At 41.3% G+C, this 19,249-nt stretch overlaps 1 protein-coding gene across 1 annotated transcript in view; it reads left to right on the top strand.

Moving 5' to 3' along the window:
* The window catches only part of PKD1L3 (polycystin 1 like 3, transient receptor potential channel interacting), a 40,409-nt gene that overhangs the window by 11,478 nt on the left and 9,682 nt on the right, over positions 1 to 19,249 (top strand). The window contains 26 exon segments of the mRNA XM_086468833.1: positions 480 to 597; positions 1,179 to 1,386; positions 1,481 to 1,601; positions 1,822 to 1,963; positions 2,466 to 2,666; positions 2,889 to 3,034; positions 3,511 to 3,705; positions 4,561 to 4,686; positions 6,039 to 6,221; positions 7,284 to 7,408; positions 8,213 to 8,336; positions 9,497 to 9,631; positions 10,313 to 10,515; positions 10,759 to 10,776; positions 10,923 to 11,118; positions 11,531 to 11,761; positions 11,986 to 12,087; positions 12,303 to 12,481; positions 12,836 to 12,982; positions 13,472 to 13,671; positions 13,819 to 14,045; positions 14,587 to 14,803; positions 15,761 to 15,974; positions 16,770 to 16,989; positions 17,449 to 17,560; positions 18,914 to 19,054. Of these exon segments, the coding sequence (XP_086324959.1) occupies positions 480 to 597; positions 1,179 to 1,386; positions 1,481 to 1,601; positions 1,822 to 1,963; positions 2,466 to 2,666; positions 2,889 to 3,034; positions 3,511 to 3,705; positions 4,561 to 4,686; positions 6,039 to 6,221; positions 7,284 to 7,408; positions 8,213 to 8,336; positions 9,497 to 9,631; positions 10,313 to 10,515; positions 10,759 to 10,776; positions 10,923 to 11,118; positions 11,531 to 11,761; positions 11,986 to 12,087; positions 12,303 to 12,481; positions 12,836 to 12,982; positions 13,472 to 13,671; positions 13,819 to 14,045; positions 14,587 to 14,803; positions 15,761 to 15,974; positions 16,770 to 16,989; positions 17,449 to 17,560; positions 18,914 to 19,054 (4,231 nt within the window).

The following is a 19,249-nucleotide window of genomic DNA, read 5'->3' as shown; positions in this document are numbered from 1 at the left end:
AAGAATACATTGCATGAGAGGAATACAAATCTAATTAAATCTAAGTTTATCAGTGTTGCACAGGAAGACAAATTCAGCAACCTTCTTTTTATCTATATCTGTAATGTATCCAATTCAGATAAAAAAGGAATGTACTAGAAGATGTACTAGAAGACAAAGGGTAAAAAAGTTTGGTCCAGAAGTGGAAAATTAATAGGAATTAGTTTCCTAAGTACTGCATTAGTTTTGAAAATGGGAGCTGGGCTCCTAAGCCACTTACACATTTGGGACTATTTTGCCACACAATTTCTCTGTGCCATCTGCTTCTGTTCCCATAGCTTCAACTCCCATACTACCACTGATCAGGGAAAGAACATTTAAACTACGGATCTGCACACAGTGATCTGGGGTCTAAACTTTCAGATGTTTTTCGTTATAAAGAAGCAACATATGTATGTGTTTATACGTGTTCCTAACTGATACATTTACTTATTATTTAGCATCACAAAAGAAAAACCAAAATATATATTAAACCGAGTCGCCATGTGGATCCTTTCACAACTGTTACACTTGGCTGGCCAGACGACAGCAATAATTCCAGTTTTCTCTGGTCCTGTGGTATGTGCATTTCCTGAACTTTTCCACCAACTTCTATCTGATGAGTGACAAACTCACTGTCATGTCAGATCAAGTGGTGAAAATCTGACTAAAGGATGGTTTACTCTCAGGCTTTAAAGTTTGCCACTCACTGTACATGAAAAATGTCCTTCTACTGTACCCAACCAAACTGATTATGGTATATAATACAGCATAGTACTCAGTTTTGTCTTTTCCCAAAGCTCTCACCGTCATAGCCAAGAACTAGTCCCAAGTGACTTAAATAGTTAGGCATTTGCAAGGTACATGTGTCTCAATAAACCAGCAATAATTAGCATCAAACATGATGCAAAAACATTTAAGGCTGAAAAATTGGATTGAGATTCAGGACACCTGTGTTCTGTCCCCACATTTATCCCTGACCTCACACGTTACTTTGAAGAAGTCAGTCTGTACTCTGACCTCTGATTACCCACTCTTTAAATTGTGTTCAGGAAACTTGTTTGCTCTATAAAGCTCTTTGAAACCTATGGCGGGAAAGTAGTTTGTAAAAGACACGGGATGTCATGAATATTTTAATTATAAAGGAAATGTCTGTGCAGGAGCTTGCTGGCCTGAGTGGAACCAATGCATGCAGCAACACATAATCCTAATCAACCAAACTGAGGTGCAAATCCCACCTTCCTGCCTCCCTCCTCCAAAGTCAGCAGTGACTGTCACAGTTACCATCCGAAACCATGGCAATGAAGAGAGACAAGATGAGCAATGTCTCTATGTGACTGCAAAACCAGAACTGCAATTGGAAATCAGGTCTGTTTTTAAACCCTAGTATTCACTGGTTAATAACAGGACTATGACATCTCATACAGTTACTACCTGTAACTACCGTCTTTCTTCCTTACAGGTGTGAGGCAAACTGCAAGCCAGTGAATGCTAGTGATGAAGTTGTTTTGAGTGTCTCTGGACAGAAGGACTCCCAGGCCATATATTATAACTGGTATTTAGATAACACGTTCCAAACCAAGGTGAGAGCATCAGAGTCATCAGAAATACTGCACACACAAAAATAAACATCCATCCTGAGGGAAAGCCACGTGGCCTCAGAGCTTGTCAGATGGATGCTTGGAAATAGTAGTGAAAAGCGAGACAAGGGGGTGCCTGGTTTGGAAGGGGTTATAATGAAGGGCACCAAAGTGCCACCCTGCCCGTGATAAATCACGTTTTCTTTTCTGTCTGATTTTCCAGTCTATGACCCTCCCTCTAGCCTGTGGCCTGACTGGTTTCCGGCAGAACTCTTTGAATTTGCTTCAAAGCAACACATCCACGTTGAAAATGAACAGCTCCTTCTTGCAGACACAGGGAGAAGCTTTTCAGATTAAAGTAACAGGTAGGGGCAAGCAGTGTCTTTCAGACTCTTTTGAGATAGTCTCTGCCATCATGACATCCCACTGACATTACACACACACAGCCTTGCTCACAATTATGAAGTTAAATGAGTTCATAACTTGAGAGCTGTCACATCACACGTGGGTTCTTTAAAATAATTAAGAGCTAAGTTTGTTCTGGGCTGTTGCACAGCAGGGCAAATTATATTACCTTACTCCAAGCTGTTGGTAACTTTGTTAAGGCTCATCTGGAAATGAAGTTACGCTAAATGTTTGATCAAATAATACAGCTTTGCTTTATAATGCAAACACTACCATATTTTTAATAATCCTTTTCCTCCTATGGATTATTCAGTGGTGGGATTCCATTTCTGATTAAGCCCACCCTGATGTTTCTGGTGCCTGAACAAACAGCATCATTGCTAGAGTAGGCCAGATTAATCTCTGAAGATCAGTGCTGCTGGGGCACGATTATTGCTGACGTCCTGCTCCCTCCACTCCCAGCAATGACTCAGCGTGGCTACGGGGAGGAAACGTACCTTGTCAGCACCGTGCCTCCGCCCGAGATCCCCAGTTGTGCCGTGTCTCCCAAGCAGGGATCAGTGCTCACCGCGTTCGCCATCTCCTGCAGTGCCCCTTGCTTGGCAGATTCATGCCAGTCCACTCAGAACAGGCAGCTCACGTACTGCTTCTATCTGAAATCAAGTAAGTCCTGAGGTGAACTGTTTGGCTAACTGCTTCTCCGCGGTTATAGCCAGCACCGTTCCTGTTGCTAACAAGAGCAAAGGCACAACCTGCTTCTGCTCCCCGGGGAGACTAATAACAAGTCAACCAGGCCTGGACTGAGCAAGCCCAGGGCCCCTGTCCTTAGAGAACAGTGGGTGACTGTGTGGTGTCTGGTAGGTGACCCCCTCTTTCCTGTTTCAGATTCTCTCCTGCACTGTGGCCCAGATCCTGAACTTTTCCCAGTTTATCTTCCACTTGGAGAAGAGGAAAATAATTTCATTTTACATATGACAATTACTGTCAGCAACAACTTTGGTGATACAGTTCAAACTAACGCTTCAGTGAAGGTACACAGTAGAACTACTTTATTTCAAAATCTCTCAAGTCGATACCTAACCCACAACCACTTTTGGAGCTTCTTCCTATTTCATATGTATTACTTCCTTCTGAATGTGCCATAGTCACCATTTTCCTATCTAACAGAGACTATTCTCTGTGGACTCAAGGTAGTCAAAAGACTCTTCCACTGTCCTTTTCCTAGGATACGAGTGTAGAAGGTGATCTATTTGGACACTGGGCAGCATAAGCTGCATTTAATGAGTCTGCAGTTACTCTGTGTAGGCCCCAGAAAACTCCTGCTTCTGCCCCAGTGCCCCAGTAAGGAGATTCTTACCAGGACACTAAAAATAAAACATTAAAAACTGGGAACTCAAAGTTTTCTGTCCTACTCTAGCCAGGCTGTCAATAAGAGAGTATGGAAGCTGCTCAAAGATAATTATAACAGTGTTGGCAATGTTAAGAGCATATCTGATCTCTTCATCAGGTTGGACATGCGGATATGATCGATGGGAACCTGACCCTGCAGGCTATTGTAGCTGAGAAGGCAAACACCGTCCTAAAGGATGGGAACAACAGCATGAGTCTTTTCCAGCTGTATAAGTCAGTGACATCCGTCCTTAACCAGGAGACCCAAGAGGAAAGCTTTAACACCTCTTTACAGACAAACACACGAAAAGAGGTCAGAACACTTGTTTTCTAGCAGTACAATGCAATATAATGAACTCTTCATACTCTTTGACAGCTCTTAAGTAATAAAAAGCTCATACATCACCACCAGAAATCAATGGAGGTTTCAAGTTTCTAGCATCTGTCTCAGTGTTTGGCACAGGTTTCAGCTACTTTTCAGTATTTGCCCACATAAATAATTCGTTTTATCATACAGTAAAATAATTCATTCTCAATTGTTATTGCATTAATTTAAACTAATTTGGATGGTGTTTAAAAACTTTAAATCAACCTGATTTTCCACAAACAATTTAAATATTAATAAATGCCCTCTCCTGTGGTAGAAATACTCTATCTAATCTCAAAAAGTACTAGAAAACTTCAGTACTAGTAATTTTAGTTTGTTCCTTTCAGATACCAGCATATGTTTCAGTTATAAGCTTATATTTGTACAGTGCTTTGAGTGCCTCCGATGAAAAGATCTAGAGAAATGCAACATATCCTTCAATTATAATTCATTATTTGAGTAACATCAATCATACATGGCTCTGCTTTCTCTGGAAGTGGCATTTACACAGTAATTCACATACATTAGTACAAATTCTCACAAGTAACTCTCCTTGCTATTAATGGATGTTAAGTGTATAAATTCTCTATGCTGGGCGGTAACCTAAAACTTGTGATTATACAGTTACTAAGGCAAGTGGCATCTTGTCAGTAGACCCAGTACCAGTTCAAATGATCCTTGTTGTGGAGTCTTACTCTACCACACAACTTATAGGAAGCCTGGTTGTCAATATACAGCACTACTTGCACGGTCCTAATTAGCATCTCATTCCTTTGCCTAATTATGTCTTTTCATCCCAAGCTCCGAGGGCTGATGCTGACAACTCTTTCTGCTGTTAACGTAACATCAATGCAGACTGCTCTCAAGATGTCAGAAGTATTGAAAGAAATCACTCACAAGAGTGAAGAGCTGTCTGTCTCAGCCCAGGTAAGATGCAACCTTATATCTCCTCACACTAACAGTATGGACCCTACTGCACCCACTGACCTTGGAAGGATTTCAGTGCCTTACAGTTCTCTGTTCTTACCTGTTTTTTCAACTGTACCAGTATGTGCGTTTTGGCCAGAAGGGAATACATTTTGCTGTTCAGAGTAAGTGAACTGACTCACAGGTATGTGTCTCAGCAACCTCTACAATCCAGGCTACGACACATTTTTAATACAGAAACCTTAACTTTTAGTCAGAGTCATGTTAGGATGTATGTTTTATCTATAAAAGCACTCTTAGAATCCTGAAGAAAAACTGCCCAGGAGGGTTTTTCTAGAAGTGCCCAGATCCATTGGTCCCTGATCCATGCGCTGTCACAAAATGCACGCAGGCAAGGCGTCAGTGAGGCAGGAACATGTCAGCACCCAGAGGAACTGGGCACAAATGTTCAGATTGGCCTCACACAAGTATTTCTTGAATCTTATCTGGCAACATGACATTACTAGTAGGTGATGCTATGTATGCATAAGGAGGACAGAACAAACTGTCACTGGGGAAGTTTCCCAAACATGCTGGCAATACAGAGAGGTGCCCTGATTTCTGATGTATTATACAGCTGCAGGCAGACAATGCTTGGGAGTATTTCAGCAGTATGTGGTTAACTTTGGCAAGCAAGAACATAGCTCAGATTCAGCACTCACCCTACAGTAAGGCTGCAAAGTTTGCAGACTGTGGGAATGGATATGTCCAAGCTTGCAACGAATTCGCTCGGCTCCCTCACCACCCTGGGCTGAAAGCTGGCCAGTGCTTTCACAGTCACAGAGCAATCACTGGCTGCACTCCAGCACAAAACACAAATGGTAAAACTCATTCTCCTTTGGCACTTAGCGCAGCACAAGGCCGAAGGTGTTACTTGCTGTTAATCCAACAGGGTTTGTGGAAGCTACAACTGAAAGGCACATGCACTCGACAATATGGTGGTATTTTTTGGACACACCATCCAAAAGTATAACCTAATTTATTACGTTACTGTACATCTAAACTGTATCCTTGCCCAGTGTTTGACAGGCAAGCTTCCTTCAGATGTTATAAATCTTTTTTACAGATTAAATCTGTAGAAGCAGGCTGTGTTTTTCAGGTCTGTATTACATGTTAGTATACTATCTAGTATATCACCTTTGTTGGCATTTGAGGTATTACCCCAGCACAAATAATTATAGTAAAAAACAGCGTTAGCCACAAATAGTCCCATGAGATTACTTAGGTTGCAATATTCAGTAAATGACACAAGTGTCACTTCTGTCATTTGTAGTACCAACACATTGAAACTTTTCCTCTTGATTCCCCTGCAGGTGGAAGCCAGCAACAGTCTAAAAGATGTCAGTGCTTCCTTGCTCACAGTAAACACAGAGGACAGTAGAGACGATCAGAAGCTAAAGGATGCAGCCAACTATCTCTTTAACGCAGTGAGCAACGTTCTTAAAGCTTCTGCAGAAACCAGAGCTGCAAACACTTCAGTGCCAGAAGCAGAACAGGTAATTTTGGTTCAGTCCAGTTTGTAGTGGACTGTGTGTGAACACTTGCTTGCTTTGGAAGGCTTGTAAGAGTTCTGCTGCCTCTCATATTTTTAAATTGGCATTGGGTAGGGTTCGTTGTGACACCATGATAGACTTGAATATCAAAGGAAACTTCTCCCCAGTTAGACCTGTTAGACTGAACAGTTTGCTAATGAAGATGAGAGGAGCCTCTTAAGATTTGTTATGTTTAAAGCTGAACAGGACAGAGCACCAGAGAACACAGCATCAGCATACGACTTCTAACGGATGACAAGCACACAGAGATTTTTTTTTCAGATTTGATTCTATCCACTCCTTTTGCCCCATAATTCAAGGAAGCCACAGGTTTTCAGTATTCATGATTGGCTCCACTCCTTCAAAGCTGGAACCAGCTCTGGTTGCTGCTTGCACTTTTTCAGAGAGCCCATTCTGATGTTCTAATCAGAATTATGCAACGCATTTATTTTGTCCTATCCTTTCCTATCTATACGTGAATTGTCACAGTTGCTTTGTGTGCTTCCTGGGCTGAACACACTTTCACTTTCATCACTGAAAGGGAGCAGGGCATGAAATAAATCTAACCTGAGAGAAAAGGTTACAAACTGTTCGAACTCTCCCAGAATAACACACTAATAACACACAATTAATACGGAATTAGGTCTTGCTTTAGCAAGTAACCGAACATGCAAGTGGGCAGCTAAAGGGCATCCATGTACAGAAGTGCATGAATATATTGCATTAAATTGATGTCATGTTTGTAGCACTTCAAATTTCAATGTGTAGAAGTTATAAATAATAGAATATAAAAGTAAAATCTGTAAATGTATTTGCTGTCTGCAATGTTTCAATGAGAATTACGGAAACTGAATTCCTAATTAGAACAACTTTCTCTGAGATTAAGTAGCACATCACCAAGTTTGCCAGCTTTGTGAGACACTGAAAATTACTATTTGCTCCTAAAAGGAAGCGAAGGCAAATAATGTGCAACTTGATGATTTTGAGGAGGTTTATTGCAAGTTTCCTCCTCTAATCCTTTTCCAGAGTTCAGTGTCACACCAGCTCCTGAATACAGTTGAAAATCTACAGAGTGCCCTTCTGTTTGGGAAAGAGCCGGATGATGAACCAACAGTCCTTACTTCTCCCTCTGCCACAATGTACATACACAGGTAACAGTAACAGTGTCTCACATCTAGGCTCCTGATAGTTGATCAAATTTGCCCCAACTATTCATTACATTGTCCTGAAAAGGAACCACCCAACTAAATATTGTAGCACAATAGTGCAGAGGCTGTCATTACTAACTGACAGTAAGAACGGCTTGGACTCCAATAAGCTTCAATAACGCAGCCTTAGAAATTCTTATGCTGTGTCTTCTTTGACCAATGGAGAATTTCTGCTATTTCCTGGATGAGGCAGTAGCTGCTTACCTTTGAAATTATGTGGAAAACTCATGTCATGCCAGTTAAGGATCTATTTTCTTTTCCAAGTTGCCAATAATGACGCGCTCTATAGAATTGTAACCAGCTCGGAAGAAGCAAATATAATCATGAGGAGCCTGACGAGCACCCTCCATTCCCTATAATCATCCCTAAATTGTTCCCCGAGAGCCTGGTTTTCATCCACATTTAACTGTGCATTCAAATCAAGCGCATGTTCACCCAGAAACTAGGTACGTCTTTCACCTCAGTTCACCTAGTTGGGTACAACTTTCATCCAGACACACCAATTCCACCCCTTATTTGATGATTCTATGGTAGCCTTACGGGAAGTCCTATGTCAGGGACAGAATAACGTACAAAGTATTTACTGGCAGAGTTAGAAACAGATTTGCAACTAAGTCACACTCGTGAAGTGAGAAAGCTTTTTCTCTAGATACGAAGTCCATGCTATTGATGGTTTTCTTTCTTTATTTTTATTTTTTAAATTTCTCTTTTATTCTCTTTTGCTTGTGTCCAACCCTAACTGGACAGATTACAAACAGAAAACATGGATGGTACATCCATTAACATCTCCAATTCCAGCTCTGCCAGCTTTACTCTCCCATCTGCTTCCTCTCTCAGTGTTTCAGGAACTGATGAAACAGTGGATATAAGGGCAAGTAAACAGCTTTTATCTGACTCAATCTGGCATACAACTTACATCCTTGATCTAGTGGGTTTAGAATCTTTTCTCCTTTTACAATGAATACACAAGTCATCCCTCCTGTCATTCCAAGAATTTTGAAATATTTTTGGCCAAAGAAGCCTCCATTTATCTTAACTGCATGAGGTTGGTTCAGCAAGCTAAGGAGGACTGAAAGCTTAAATACCCCATCCCATCAGCCCTCACATACACTCCGGATTCATACTTGCATGGCTAGAGAAGGCAACGGGATGAATCAATACTATAAATCCATTTACTGTTTATTTACATCTTATGCTCTGAGGAAGACACAACAGCTCAGAGACCGTATCACCATTAAAACCAACCTGCAGCAGTCCTGTTTCACCCCAGCTAGAAATACATGAGTTTGAGGCACTCAGATCCTGCAGGAGACAAAAGGCCTGCAAATGTCCTGATGACGACACAACCCTCATCTGAATCAGGATATGGTGTTTTTTTCCATCAGAACAACAGATTGCATATTATCGTCATATTTTTATAATAAATTTTCTAAAGGCCTCTCTGGTTGATTTGACCCTCTCAGGAAACCCCTATGATATCTGCAAAAATGCCTTTTTTTTTTTTCATTGTATCTTTTCCAGCTCTTCTAAAAAATGTCCAGAGCCCACTGAAACCAGTGAAAACACATCCATTGTCTTACCTGAGCGTTAGGAGAGGCTCCTGAACCCTGTCATTGGACTGACAACTCTAACATACTCTTCTGTGCATTGCTAGCACAGTAGAAATAGAATTGTGTTCCTAATTCCAAGAGGGGTGCTAGAGTCTGGCTTTGGTGGAGTTACTTTGGAAGAGACTGATGAAATCGCATTTTGATATCTGGTGTCTAAAAGGCAAATGGGTTACAATGAATGGAAACAATGAACATTGTTGTACACATACCACATTTCAGAATCAAAATAACTTTCAAGGTTTGTGTTCAACCTACCTTAGAGATAAGGCTGCTTCTTCCTTAAATCTGGATGCAGGCATCTTTTAAGTCTAGTACTGTTTGGGTCTGAGCTCAAGTATTCATTATTCAGCAATTTAGAGCATGAATATAATGAAATACTGACAACAGCTCAATTATCTAATTGTTACTGTCTTGCTAACAGATGGTGAGCTTTGCCGTGAATCCCTTTTTCTCCAGTGACACCAGTTTTGACATCAGTGGAACAGTGGGAGGTCTAAGTCTTACTGGTCTGGATGGCTTGATCATACCAGTCAGCAATCTCAAAGAGAACATTGAGGTAAACCCACTATTTTCTACCCCTCTCCCTCCTTCCCCGTTTTTTCCTTTCTCTGTTAATGAACTGTTATTTGTGTTATTGTCTTCTGTGAGGTGACTGCAAATGGCAGTAGTGTCCACTACATTATGTAATGGGATCATGGTGTCTGCATTTGTGATGGAGGGATTCGTGTGATGTGACAAATTAAATTACAAATATTTGTCTTTTAAAAAGGAGGTATGTTATTCTTCCTTTCAATGGATGTGAGAATGCTAATGGCTGTGGAAACAGACTCCAGACTACAGTCAACCCAAAACAAATTTAGTGTCTGATTTATCATTCAACAACTGCATGTTCATATCACTACTGTTTGGATCTTCCTAGCCGATGTATAAGCTGACATCTAAATCATTCACATATACACTTCATGTAGCCAGTGTTTCAGTCATAATCTCAGCTCTTAGTTCAGAAATGCACCAAGGGTCACTGACTTTGTCTTGAGTCTACATCAGTTTCAAATGAAGTTTTCAGAGGTTAGCTGACAGTATCAAGAAAATTACTTTGAAGACAATATTTCTGCTGGCCATGCTTTCCCTATGTTATGAAAAATTATTATCTAGCATGTAGCTATGTTGTGCTTATAGATAATAGAAGAAAGAATCTGTGCTGTATATAAAGCTATGTCTTTCTGTTTAAAAACAGATAATGTTACCAAGGTTTTCAGCAACTCAAGAAGATAAGATTTTGTTGAATCTGGGCAATTTTAGCACTTTCCAAGTAAACGTTACCTCCGAAAACACATCTATAGTGATCCACCTGGAATCTGAACATGACATTCCACTAATACTCTACTTAGGGTACGGTTATCGCCCAAATGAAACTAATTATGATATGAAAAATCATCTGTTCTACAAGAAAACTATTGGAGGTAAGACAACTTGTTAGTGACCCATGAACTTGTGACTTCTGGGCTTATGCAACCGAAAGACTGTCACCACCCATAGCAAGTTAAGTGCAGTCAGTACGGGGAGTGCTTACCCACAACTTAACAGCACACGTACATATTTGCAGAATGAGCCTTGACCATGAGTTCAGACGTCTGACTGGAAAGGGACCTCTCAAAGGAGTTTCAATCTGTCGTGCTCCAGCGTTCCAATCTCTAGTACACAGTGCTCATGAATAGGAGCAAAGAGTGCTAAGAATTATTTCATACCTATTTCTTCCGTTTGTTTAGTTGATTATATGCAATGCAGCCGCATACTTCTGAATTAGCATTTCTATATATACATTGAAACTAAAATATTTATGTTCAAGGTGAGACAAACACCTGGGTTCTTAGCCCAGAAGAACTAATTTTTGGAGAGGGAGCCTACTATTTCACGGTTTTACAAGATATGGGAATGGATTCCACAGTCTATGACAGGCTAACTATAGCTGTCACTTGCTTTGCATCCCGTTGCGTATTTTGGGATGAGCACCAGGGGAACTGGAACAGCTATGGATGCCATGTAAGTAGAGCAAAACAAAACAATGTTTATATTATATACTTCAAAGCCAGCCCTTATAACCACCATCTTGTACTAAAATGATAACATTGAACTCACACCATAAAATAAGATAATTCTCAGATATTTTAATAAACTGAAGAAGTTTAGTCATACTGGACTAAGCTTCAAATGACGTTTCTTGGGATGAGCTTTTCTATAAGAAGAAATGGAACCATTCTGACAAGGCTGTATCATATTATAAGGCCTGCTTCTGGCTAGACATTAGGATTAATATTCCTTATTGGAACTTGAACAATTCTTTTCTGTATAGCACACTAACTTACCAATCTAAGCACTGTCTTTTCATTTGCTTGGTAAGTTTTCAAATGCTTTGAAGCTGAATGTTTTATCAGGAATTTTTTCGGGTTTTCAGGTAGGACCAAAAACAAATCCTAGAAGCACACAGTGCCTCTGCAACCATCTGACCTTCTTTGGGAGCTCCTTCTTCGTCATACCCAATGCCATAGATGTTAGCAAAACTGCACAGCTATTTGGCACCTTTGTGGAGAACCCTGTGGTGGTGACCACTGTAGGATGCATCTTTCTGATATATGTGCTTGTAGTTATTTGGGCTCGAAGGAAAGACATCCAGGATGATGCCAAAGTAAGTCTTCAGCTAACAAAGACTGAATGTATTTAGCCCAATTCCACTTTGCCCAGCCTGTTTTAAAAGGAAGTATTCTAGTAATCTTACTCCCTTCCTTGTAACTCTCTGTTTACTGACAAGTATATGCATTGTTCACAAGATGACAAACTCCTATCCATAGCTTTAAGGAATCCATACTGACAGAGCAGCTAACATACCGCTTGTATTGTGTCACCCTGCAGGTGAAAATCACAGTACTGGAAGACAATGACCCCTTTGCTCAGTATCGTTATCTTGTGACGGTTTTTACAGGACACCGCCGTGGGGCAGCCACAACCTCCAAGGTATCAATGGCACTGTGTGGTAAGAAAGTTTATGCACTCATTTAGAGAACTGGATGAATAATGGAGCACCTGAGGCTATTAAACAGGATAGCTCACATGCAATGTCTAAGCCAGAAAGTCCTTAGATTTGATGAAAGTGGGAAGAGTATGCCAGAGGAATAACCATAGTTAGCGTCGAAATGTACAAGTCTTCATTTTGTCATCTTACTCTCCAGGTGACTCTCACCCTCTATGGACTGGAAGGAGAGAGTGAGCCACATCATCTGACTGATCCTGACACACCAGTCTTCGAACGTGGAGGAGTGGATGTTTTTCTACTCTGTACCTTCTTCCCTCTTGGGGAACTGCAGAGTGTTAGACTGTGGCATGATAATTCAGGCAACAGTCCATCCTGGTAAGTGGAGATCTGGAGATCCTGGGAAGTAAAGATCCACAAATATTTTTTTACAATGATAACTATTTTCCTTTTTCTAGCACTTGGAGATTGTTCTTTCTACAGTTCTAGAAAGGAAAGAAGTGTTAGTTTCTCATTTTTGCAGATGAATAAATCAAATCATAATCTAAACTGCAGATCAGGAGTGCTTCCAATACCCTGTGTCCAGTGCAGGATGGGATGTGTTCTGTGCCTTACAGTTTAGACACAACATAAGAAGCCAAAGGCCAGAGTTTGTCCTCCATAGTCCCGTCGGGTCCTGAATTTCATACCCCTCAGTTACATGTGAATGTGCCCTGTATGTTCTTCCAACAGGTACGTGAATCGAGTATTGGTCCATGATCTGGCACGGGATCAGAAGTGGTACTTCCTCTGTAACTCTTGGCTAGCTGTTGATATTGGAGAATGTGTCCTAGATAAAGTGTTCCCAGTAGCTACAGAACAGGACATGAAGCAGTTCAGGTACTTTCTGTTTTATGAACTTTTTCCCTCTTGATAGCAATTAGTCTAGAAAAGCAAGTATGCAAAAAAGGTCAAAGCCCTCGACAAAATGAAAACAAGGGAGCTCTTTCCATTGCTCTCAAAGTGCTCTGAACAAGGAAAAGAGAAAGGATAGTTAAGTAAGTCTAATCGTGATCCTAACAGAAATACCACACTGGAAATTCTGGTGTTAAAGAAGGATTGCCTGACAAGAGCTACAGAAACCCAAGCATCTTCTCTTATGTGTAATTTATAAAGGAACTGCTCATGATTAGCTTTCCCTCCATGGTGTGGCCAGAAGGAAAGGACATAGCTATGACCATTCCATGCAAATCAAGCCATGACATTTGGTTAATTTCTCATACTTATTATTTCTTCTGATAGTGCCTAGAAGCATGAACAGGTCAGGACCCTGAACTACAGCTTTATTCTTCTAAGTATCCCTTTGATTTCCCTCTGCTTGTTCCCCAGTAATCTGTTTTTCATGAAGACCTCGAAGGGTTTCCAGGATGGGCACATCTGGTACTCGGTTTTCAGCCGCTCCCCACGAAGCTCCTTTACCCGAGCCCAGCGTGTGTCATGTTGCTTCTCACTGCTTCTCTGCACTATGCTGACCAGCATCATGTTCTGGGGAGTGCCAAAGGATCCAGCTGAGCAGAAAATGGATTTGGGTAACAATCCTCACCATTGCTTGGGCAGGGAGTAGAGAGACAGCAGAATCTAGAAGCAGGACAGTTGAACAAACGGGCTTTTCCACAAAAGAGATCTGATGGTTCCTGGGGTTATTTTTACTCCTCCCCTCTGTTTGATCTTGACAGGTAAGATCGAGTTCACATGGCAGGAAGTGATGATTGGCTTTGAGAGCTCCCTCCTCATGTTCCCCATCAACCTGCTCATTGTGCAGATCTTCAGGAACACACGATCTCAGCCAGTCACGCAGGGGAGAGAGAAGAAGCCGGGAAAGAACGGTCGAGTGTCCCCAAGCCTACCTCCCACCCCACAGGTCACCCAGGCTGTCTCACTCACTCCAGAGGCTGTGATAAAGGCAAGTCCCTGTGGCTGCTCCCCAGTGAGTCCCGCACTGCCCCCTGCTGCCATGCACTACCCGACATCCCCAGTTTAACAGCAGAAATCTTCCCCGTCAGCTGCCCTTCAGCTTGTCTGAAGAGAAAAGAAATGACGCACTGGTGCAAAGCACTCACTCACCCAACTACATGGAATCCCCGACTTCACTAAGATCCGCCTATGTACATCCAAGCCCTTGTACAATTATTATGTGTGACCAAAATTACTGTGTTCAGGGGTTAAAGCAAACATTAAGTAAGACAGTGAAGATAAAAGGTATCACAGACCCCATCATTCTCAGCTTAGGTCCTCAGGCAGGTAAGCTGTATTTTTGAATCCTGAAAGCTGTCTTGCTGAACTCATTGAAACCTGCCTGTCACATCCAGCACTGTAGGATGAGCTATCCTTATCCATTCGGGAGATTTTAGCAACTGGTGCAGCTCCCAGCCAGTGGTGCCTTCAGATCACATCAGCTTGTCACTGCAACCAGAGTCACTGCTGTGTGGCTGCTGTCTTTCTAGGACATAAGAAGAATTGCCAACTCACTCTTTAAAGCCCTGAAGACTCCATCTCCCACTTCAGTATCAGATCTTGGAGAAACAACTAACATCAACACACTTTTGGCATTGGTTGAGGACATCATCTGCCAGCAGAACAGATCTTGGCAAGAGTTTTATGATGACAGCAAGAAGAAGGATGACACTATAATTGTCACATTGGGTGCTACAGATATACAAGGTAAACAACACAATGTGACAGGTGTACTGAAACTTTGTAGTGAAAGTGGTGGTAATGCTGGATGTGGTGGTCCAAGCTCTTCTCATATGCTCACTCAAAGGCAATTACAGAATCACAGAATAGTTGAGGTTGGAAGGGATCTCTGGAGATTGTCTAGTTCACCACCCTGCTTGGAGCAGGGTCAGCTGGAGCAGGTTGCCTAGGATCGTGTCCAGTTGGATGTTGAATATCTCCAAGGATGGAGACGCCACAAATTGTCTGAGCAACCTGTTCCAGTGTCCAACAGCCCTCACAACACAGAAGTTTTTCCTTATGTTCAGACAGAATTTCCCATGTTTTAATTTGTGCCCATTGCCTCTTGTCCTTTCACTGTGCACCACTGAGCACCCGAGTAAAGACACTGTGAAGTCTCTGTTTCTTATGCTGTAGAATTAAACGCCAGCTACCAGCCTGGCTTGGGAGCAGCATCAGTATCCAATAGCAGTTGTTTCACAGTCTTTTTGTCCTGTCCTTTTTTTCTTCTTGGCCCTGTGCAGTTGCTCCTTTCAGCCTGCCTCTTAACTCATTTATTTTCAGTTAAACAAGAATATATGAGTAAACGATCCCACTGATTGCATTAACATTTTGCTTTTCCAATGAGTGCACCAAGCTACTAATTGCACAGGTAAACTATGAACAAATTAACTCTTGATCTTATCTGACTTCTCTGTTGAGGTTTTAGAGCCTCTGTCTAACTAACTTGCCTTCTGGCAACAACTCCAGCCCATTCCAGCAGAAGAGCATCAACCTCTAGTAATAAAGCTGCTTTTACATGTCCCTTCAAATGTTACTCTTCACTTTGTCACATTCATAATCTTGAGTTCAAATTCTGCTACCCTTTGTACTGAACAGTATTTTAATCTAAGAATAGTTATGCTGATTTTACTTAAAAATAAAAAAGTAATTATTTGCCTGCAGAAAAAACAAGAAGCCCAACTCCAGAGAAGGGAATGTGTGAGCGGCTGAAATACAGTGACTACAATCGCTGCTTGTACATGCAACTCCAGCATGTAGAGATGGAGCTGGAATTACTGGGGCCCCATAAATTTCAGATGCCTCAGAGTTACACACAAGCTGTTCGTCAGGTACAGCACATGAAGAACCTCCTGGAGAACCAGATCTGCTCATCGGCATCCACCACTGAGAGGTAACCTAGTTCTCATCTTGTTCTCAGCGTAAGTAAATTCAGGTCATGAATTCAAAACTGGTCAGGATGACAAAGCCCAAATAATTACTGCTTAATATATGCTCGATAACCATTATTATAGCTGTAGAAATACATTTCACTATTATATTATCGTAGAAGTAACAAAGACATTTCAATGCACTGTGAACTGCACACAAAACCAATGACAGCTCTGTCATTTTTGCCTCCAAAATTGAATGTTACAATACAGTGCCAAACGCTAGTAAAGGGCTGGGATAATCACTGAGCTCCAAAGTCTCAGAAGTCTCTTAAAACATATGGATAAAGAAAAATCAATAGGCAGACAAAAATATTTCAGTGAAATACGATAATTAAGTTGGAAGTATTGAAAACAATACCCCTGATTAGCTCTCTGGCCTTTATGGTGATCACAAGAGATGTATCCAGCAGCTAAAGAGCACTCATGATGTTATTTGTCAGCATTTCTACTGGAGGTTCAATTATGCAGCAGCTGAGGAGTAAATAAGCCCACCGTACCTGTTTTGATTTTAGCTGATCTCTGCACACTTCCTCATATTTTTGCTCAGTGTACTTTTTGCTATCCATATGTCCTATATAACTGCATTAGTTAAAAGAATTTATAATATTTTGATTGAGATTTTAATTCATAAGGTTATTATGTTGCCTATCCCCACTGAACCTGAAGACTGTGATTTTGGCTTCTATTCCACTGCAGACTGATTTTTTCTCTTCTGGTTGATTCTCAAGGTGGTCCCTTACTCCAAGCTTCTCTGGTGATGGCAAGAAAAGTTCCTCTTCCAGAGGGCTGCCCTGGTGGTTTGTGTTCATTGCTTGGTTCCTTGTTGCAGCCACCAGTGGTGTATCTGGGTTCTTTACGATGCTCTATGGGCTGCATTATGGCAAGGAGAACTCCATCAAGTGGCTGATCTCTATGGCCATCTCCTTCTTGGAAAGTCTTTTCATCACTCAGCCCTTAAAGGTGAGATCCTCAGAAATACAACCACTGGCCAACATGGACTCATTCTACTATCATTTCAAGGAGACAATGTAATGTGTTCGGAAGTACCACAGGAATTAACATGTAAAATGAGAAGTCTTTGTCCTTAAAACAAGAGCTAGCAGGTGGTTTACAGAGAGAGTTCTGTTTTCTTTTGCTGGCATTAACTCCACTAGTTTCATCTCCCTTGTTTTGTTAGAGTTTAAGAGGTGATGAGGTTTCTGACCAGGGAAGATGTGTCATGTGGCAAAATCAGATTAGCAGGATGGACCCCCACAGTGTGCACTGTTCTCTTGTTGAAAAGCCTCAGCTGCATGAGTTCAACAAAGCCAAAGCACAGTTGTTCTCCTGCAGTGCCTGGATCCAAAGGGAGCCAGGTCAAAGCCTGAACTTCTTTATATGAAACGGGCATACAGTGAGTCTAGAGCTCATTCTTTCCAGGTGCTGGGATTTGCTGCTTTTTTTGCTCTGGTTCTGAAGAAGGTGGAACCTGAGGACGAAGAAAACACAGCTATTGATGGGCCTTTATCTGCAGCAGGTAACTGTTTGTAAAGTGAGAAATTACTAAAGAAAGTGAAGTGTTCTCCAAGCTTTTGGAGAGCTTTATGCACGAGCACGTGACTCACAGGCCAATTGAGGACTTCACTTGTTATCTTTATTTACCTGAACCTTAGCTGACAAAGTCAGCAGAAATCACTAAATCCACAGGTGCTGTGGCTATGTGCCTACCCGTTCGCATTCGCAAGATTAAGGTGGAAGTGGAAACAAACCTAAATAACTGATTTTGTGCCAGTTGGAGAAAATATAAAGACCACTGTATGTTTAGGTTGGATAAATCTTGCAGAACACTTAATGAAGGAGATCACAAGGACAAGAAGATAGAAAAGAAGAAGTTCTATATCCAAAGAATAATACCTCCTTGTTTATCTTTTTACCACTGCAAATACATATACATGCACAATCTCCCCTAACCCTGCTGTAAGATTGCCCCTGTTACTGGAGGACCTACTAGCTGTCAGGATGCTGATATTTGACTCCTTCCTTTCCTCCCTCCCTGGCTTGCCCATGTCAGGAAAAAAGAAGTATTATCCTATATTGATTCATACTAGATCAAGAATCATACAAGTGGATAGTCAATCACTTCTCAGTCCATCAACATCAAGGAACACCTAGAAAAGAGAATAACAAAATGTGGCAAACTGACTGAAGCCATTTTAATCAAAATTAATGAATTAGTGCTATTAATTTCCAGTATCCGTGCTTAAATATTTTAGCTCTCACGTCAGACATAAGAAAAACCAGATATACAACGAGGCTTGTTTTAGCAGACATCTCAGTATTCATGGCATGGCTTGCAACAAAAACTATTCCACAACCTCGTGAAAATAAACACATGATCCAGTTCAAAATGCGCTTTTCATCTAGATCTTTATCTGACAAGCACATCTAAACTCACTCTCAAGGAAATTTCCCACCTGCTTTAAGTCTTATATAAGAGTTCTCAATTTACATACTTTTCCACAACCAGTTACCTGTATTACTGCCATAAACCAGAGAGTGGCTTCTGCAATCACAATCACGTCTAAAAAAAAGCTGACACGAGTCCCAGGGCACAGCAAAGAATCCCGATCTACAGCATCCTCCCTGATCAGTCTCAGCCTTTCAGTACATCAGCTTCTGAGCTGCTCAGCCTAGAGAGACACATTGGGCCTAAACCGAACACACCATGTTTGTGAGCTCCTTCCCTTCCCACTGTTTGCCTCGCTGTACTAATGGTTTAAATCACATCCCCTCTCTTCCTAATGGAAAGCATTAAGAAATGTTTCCTTATAATGTCCAAAGAGACAAAAAGCAGGACACAGATGATCTGTTGACTAATTCCAGGGTTTACTGCTCTCACTCCCAGGTGATTCAAATCCTCTCTTAGGAGCCCGACGGGACAGTAGGAGCAATATTTACCGGCCACCTCCTGCTGCTGATGTGGAGAAAATGAAAATCAACTGCATGAAGGAGCAGAAAGCATTCGCTCTCATCAGAGAAATCCTGGGTATTAACCATATGTAGATTATTTTGTTTGATTCAGTAGGATTCACTAGTATTTTTATATGAGTGAAAATATTGTTCTTCTGGGTGAAAAAGTTTTGGCAAATCTTTAGCTTTCTGCTAGCTATTACAATGTAAAGAGAGGCTGTTCAGTGGCAGTTGGAGCTGAAAGGAGGTGGGAATGTTAGCTGGAGACAAA

The sequence above is a fragment of the Leptosomus discolor genome, chromosome 8, assembly GCF_034619465.1.
Source record: "Leptosomus discolor isolate bLepDis1 chromosome 8, bLepDis1.hap2, whole genome shotgun sequence".
In the NCBI taxonomy this organism is placed as follows: Eukaryota; Metazoa; Chordata; class Aves; order Leptosomiformes; family Leptosomidae; genus Leptosomus; species Leptosomus discolor.
The sequence above is the reverse complement of the archived record's forward strand: the minus strand, read 5'-3'. Positions and strand labels throughout refer to the sequence as shown.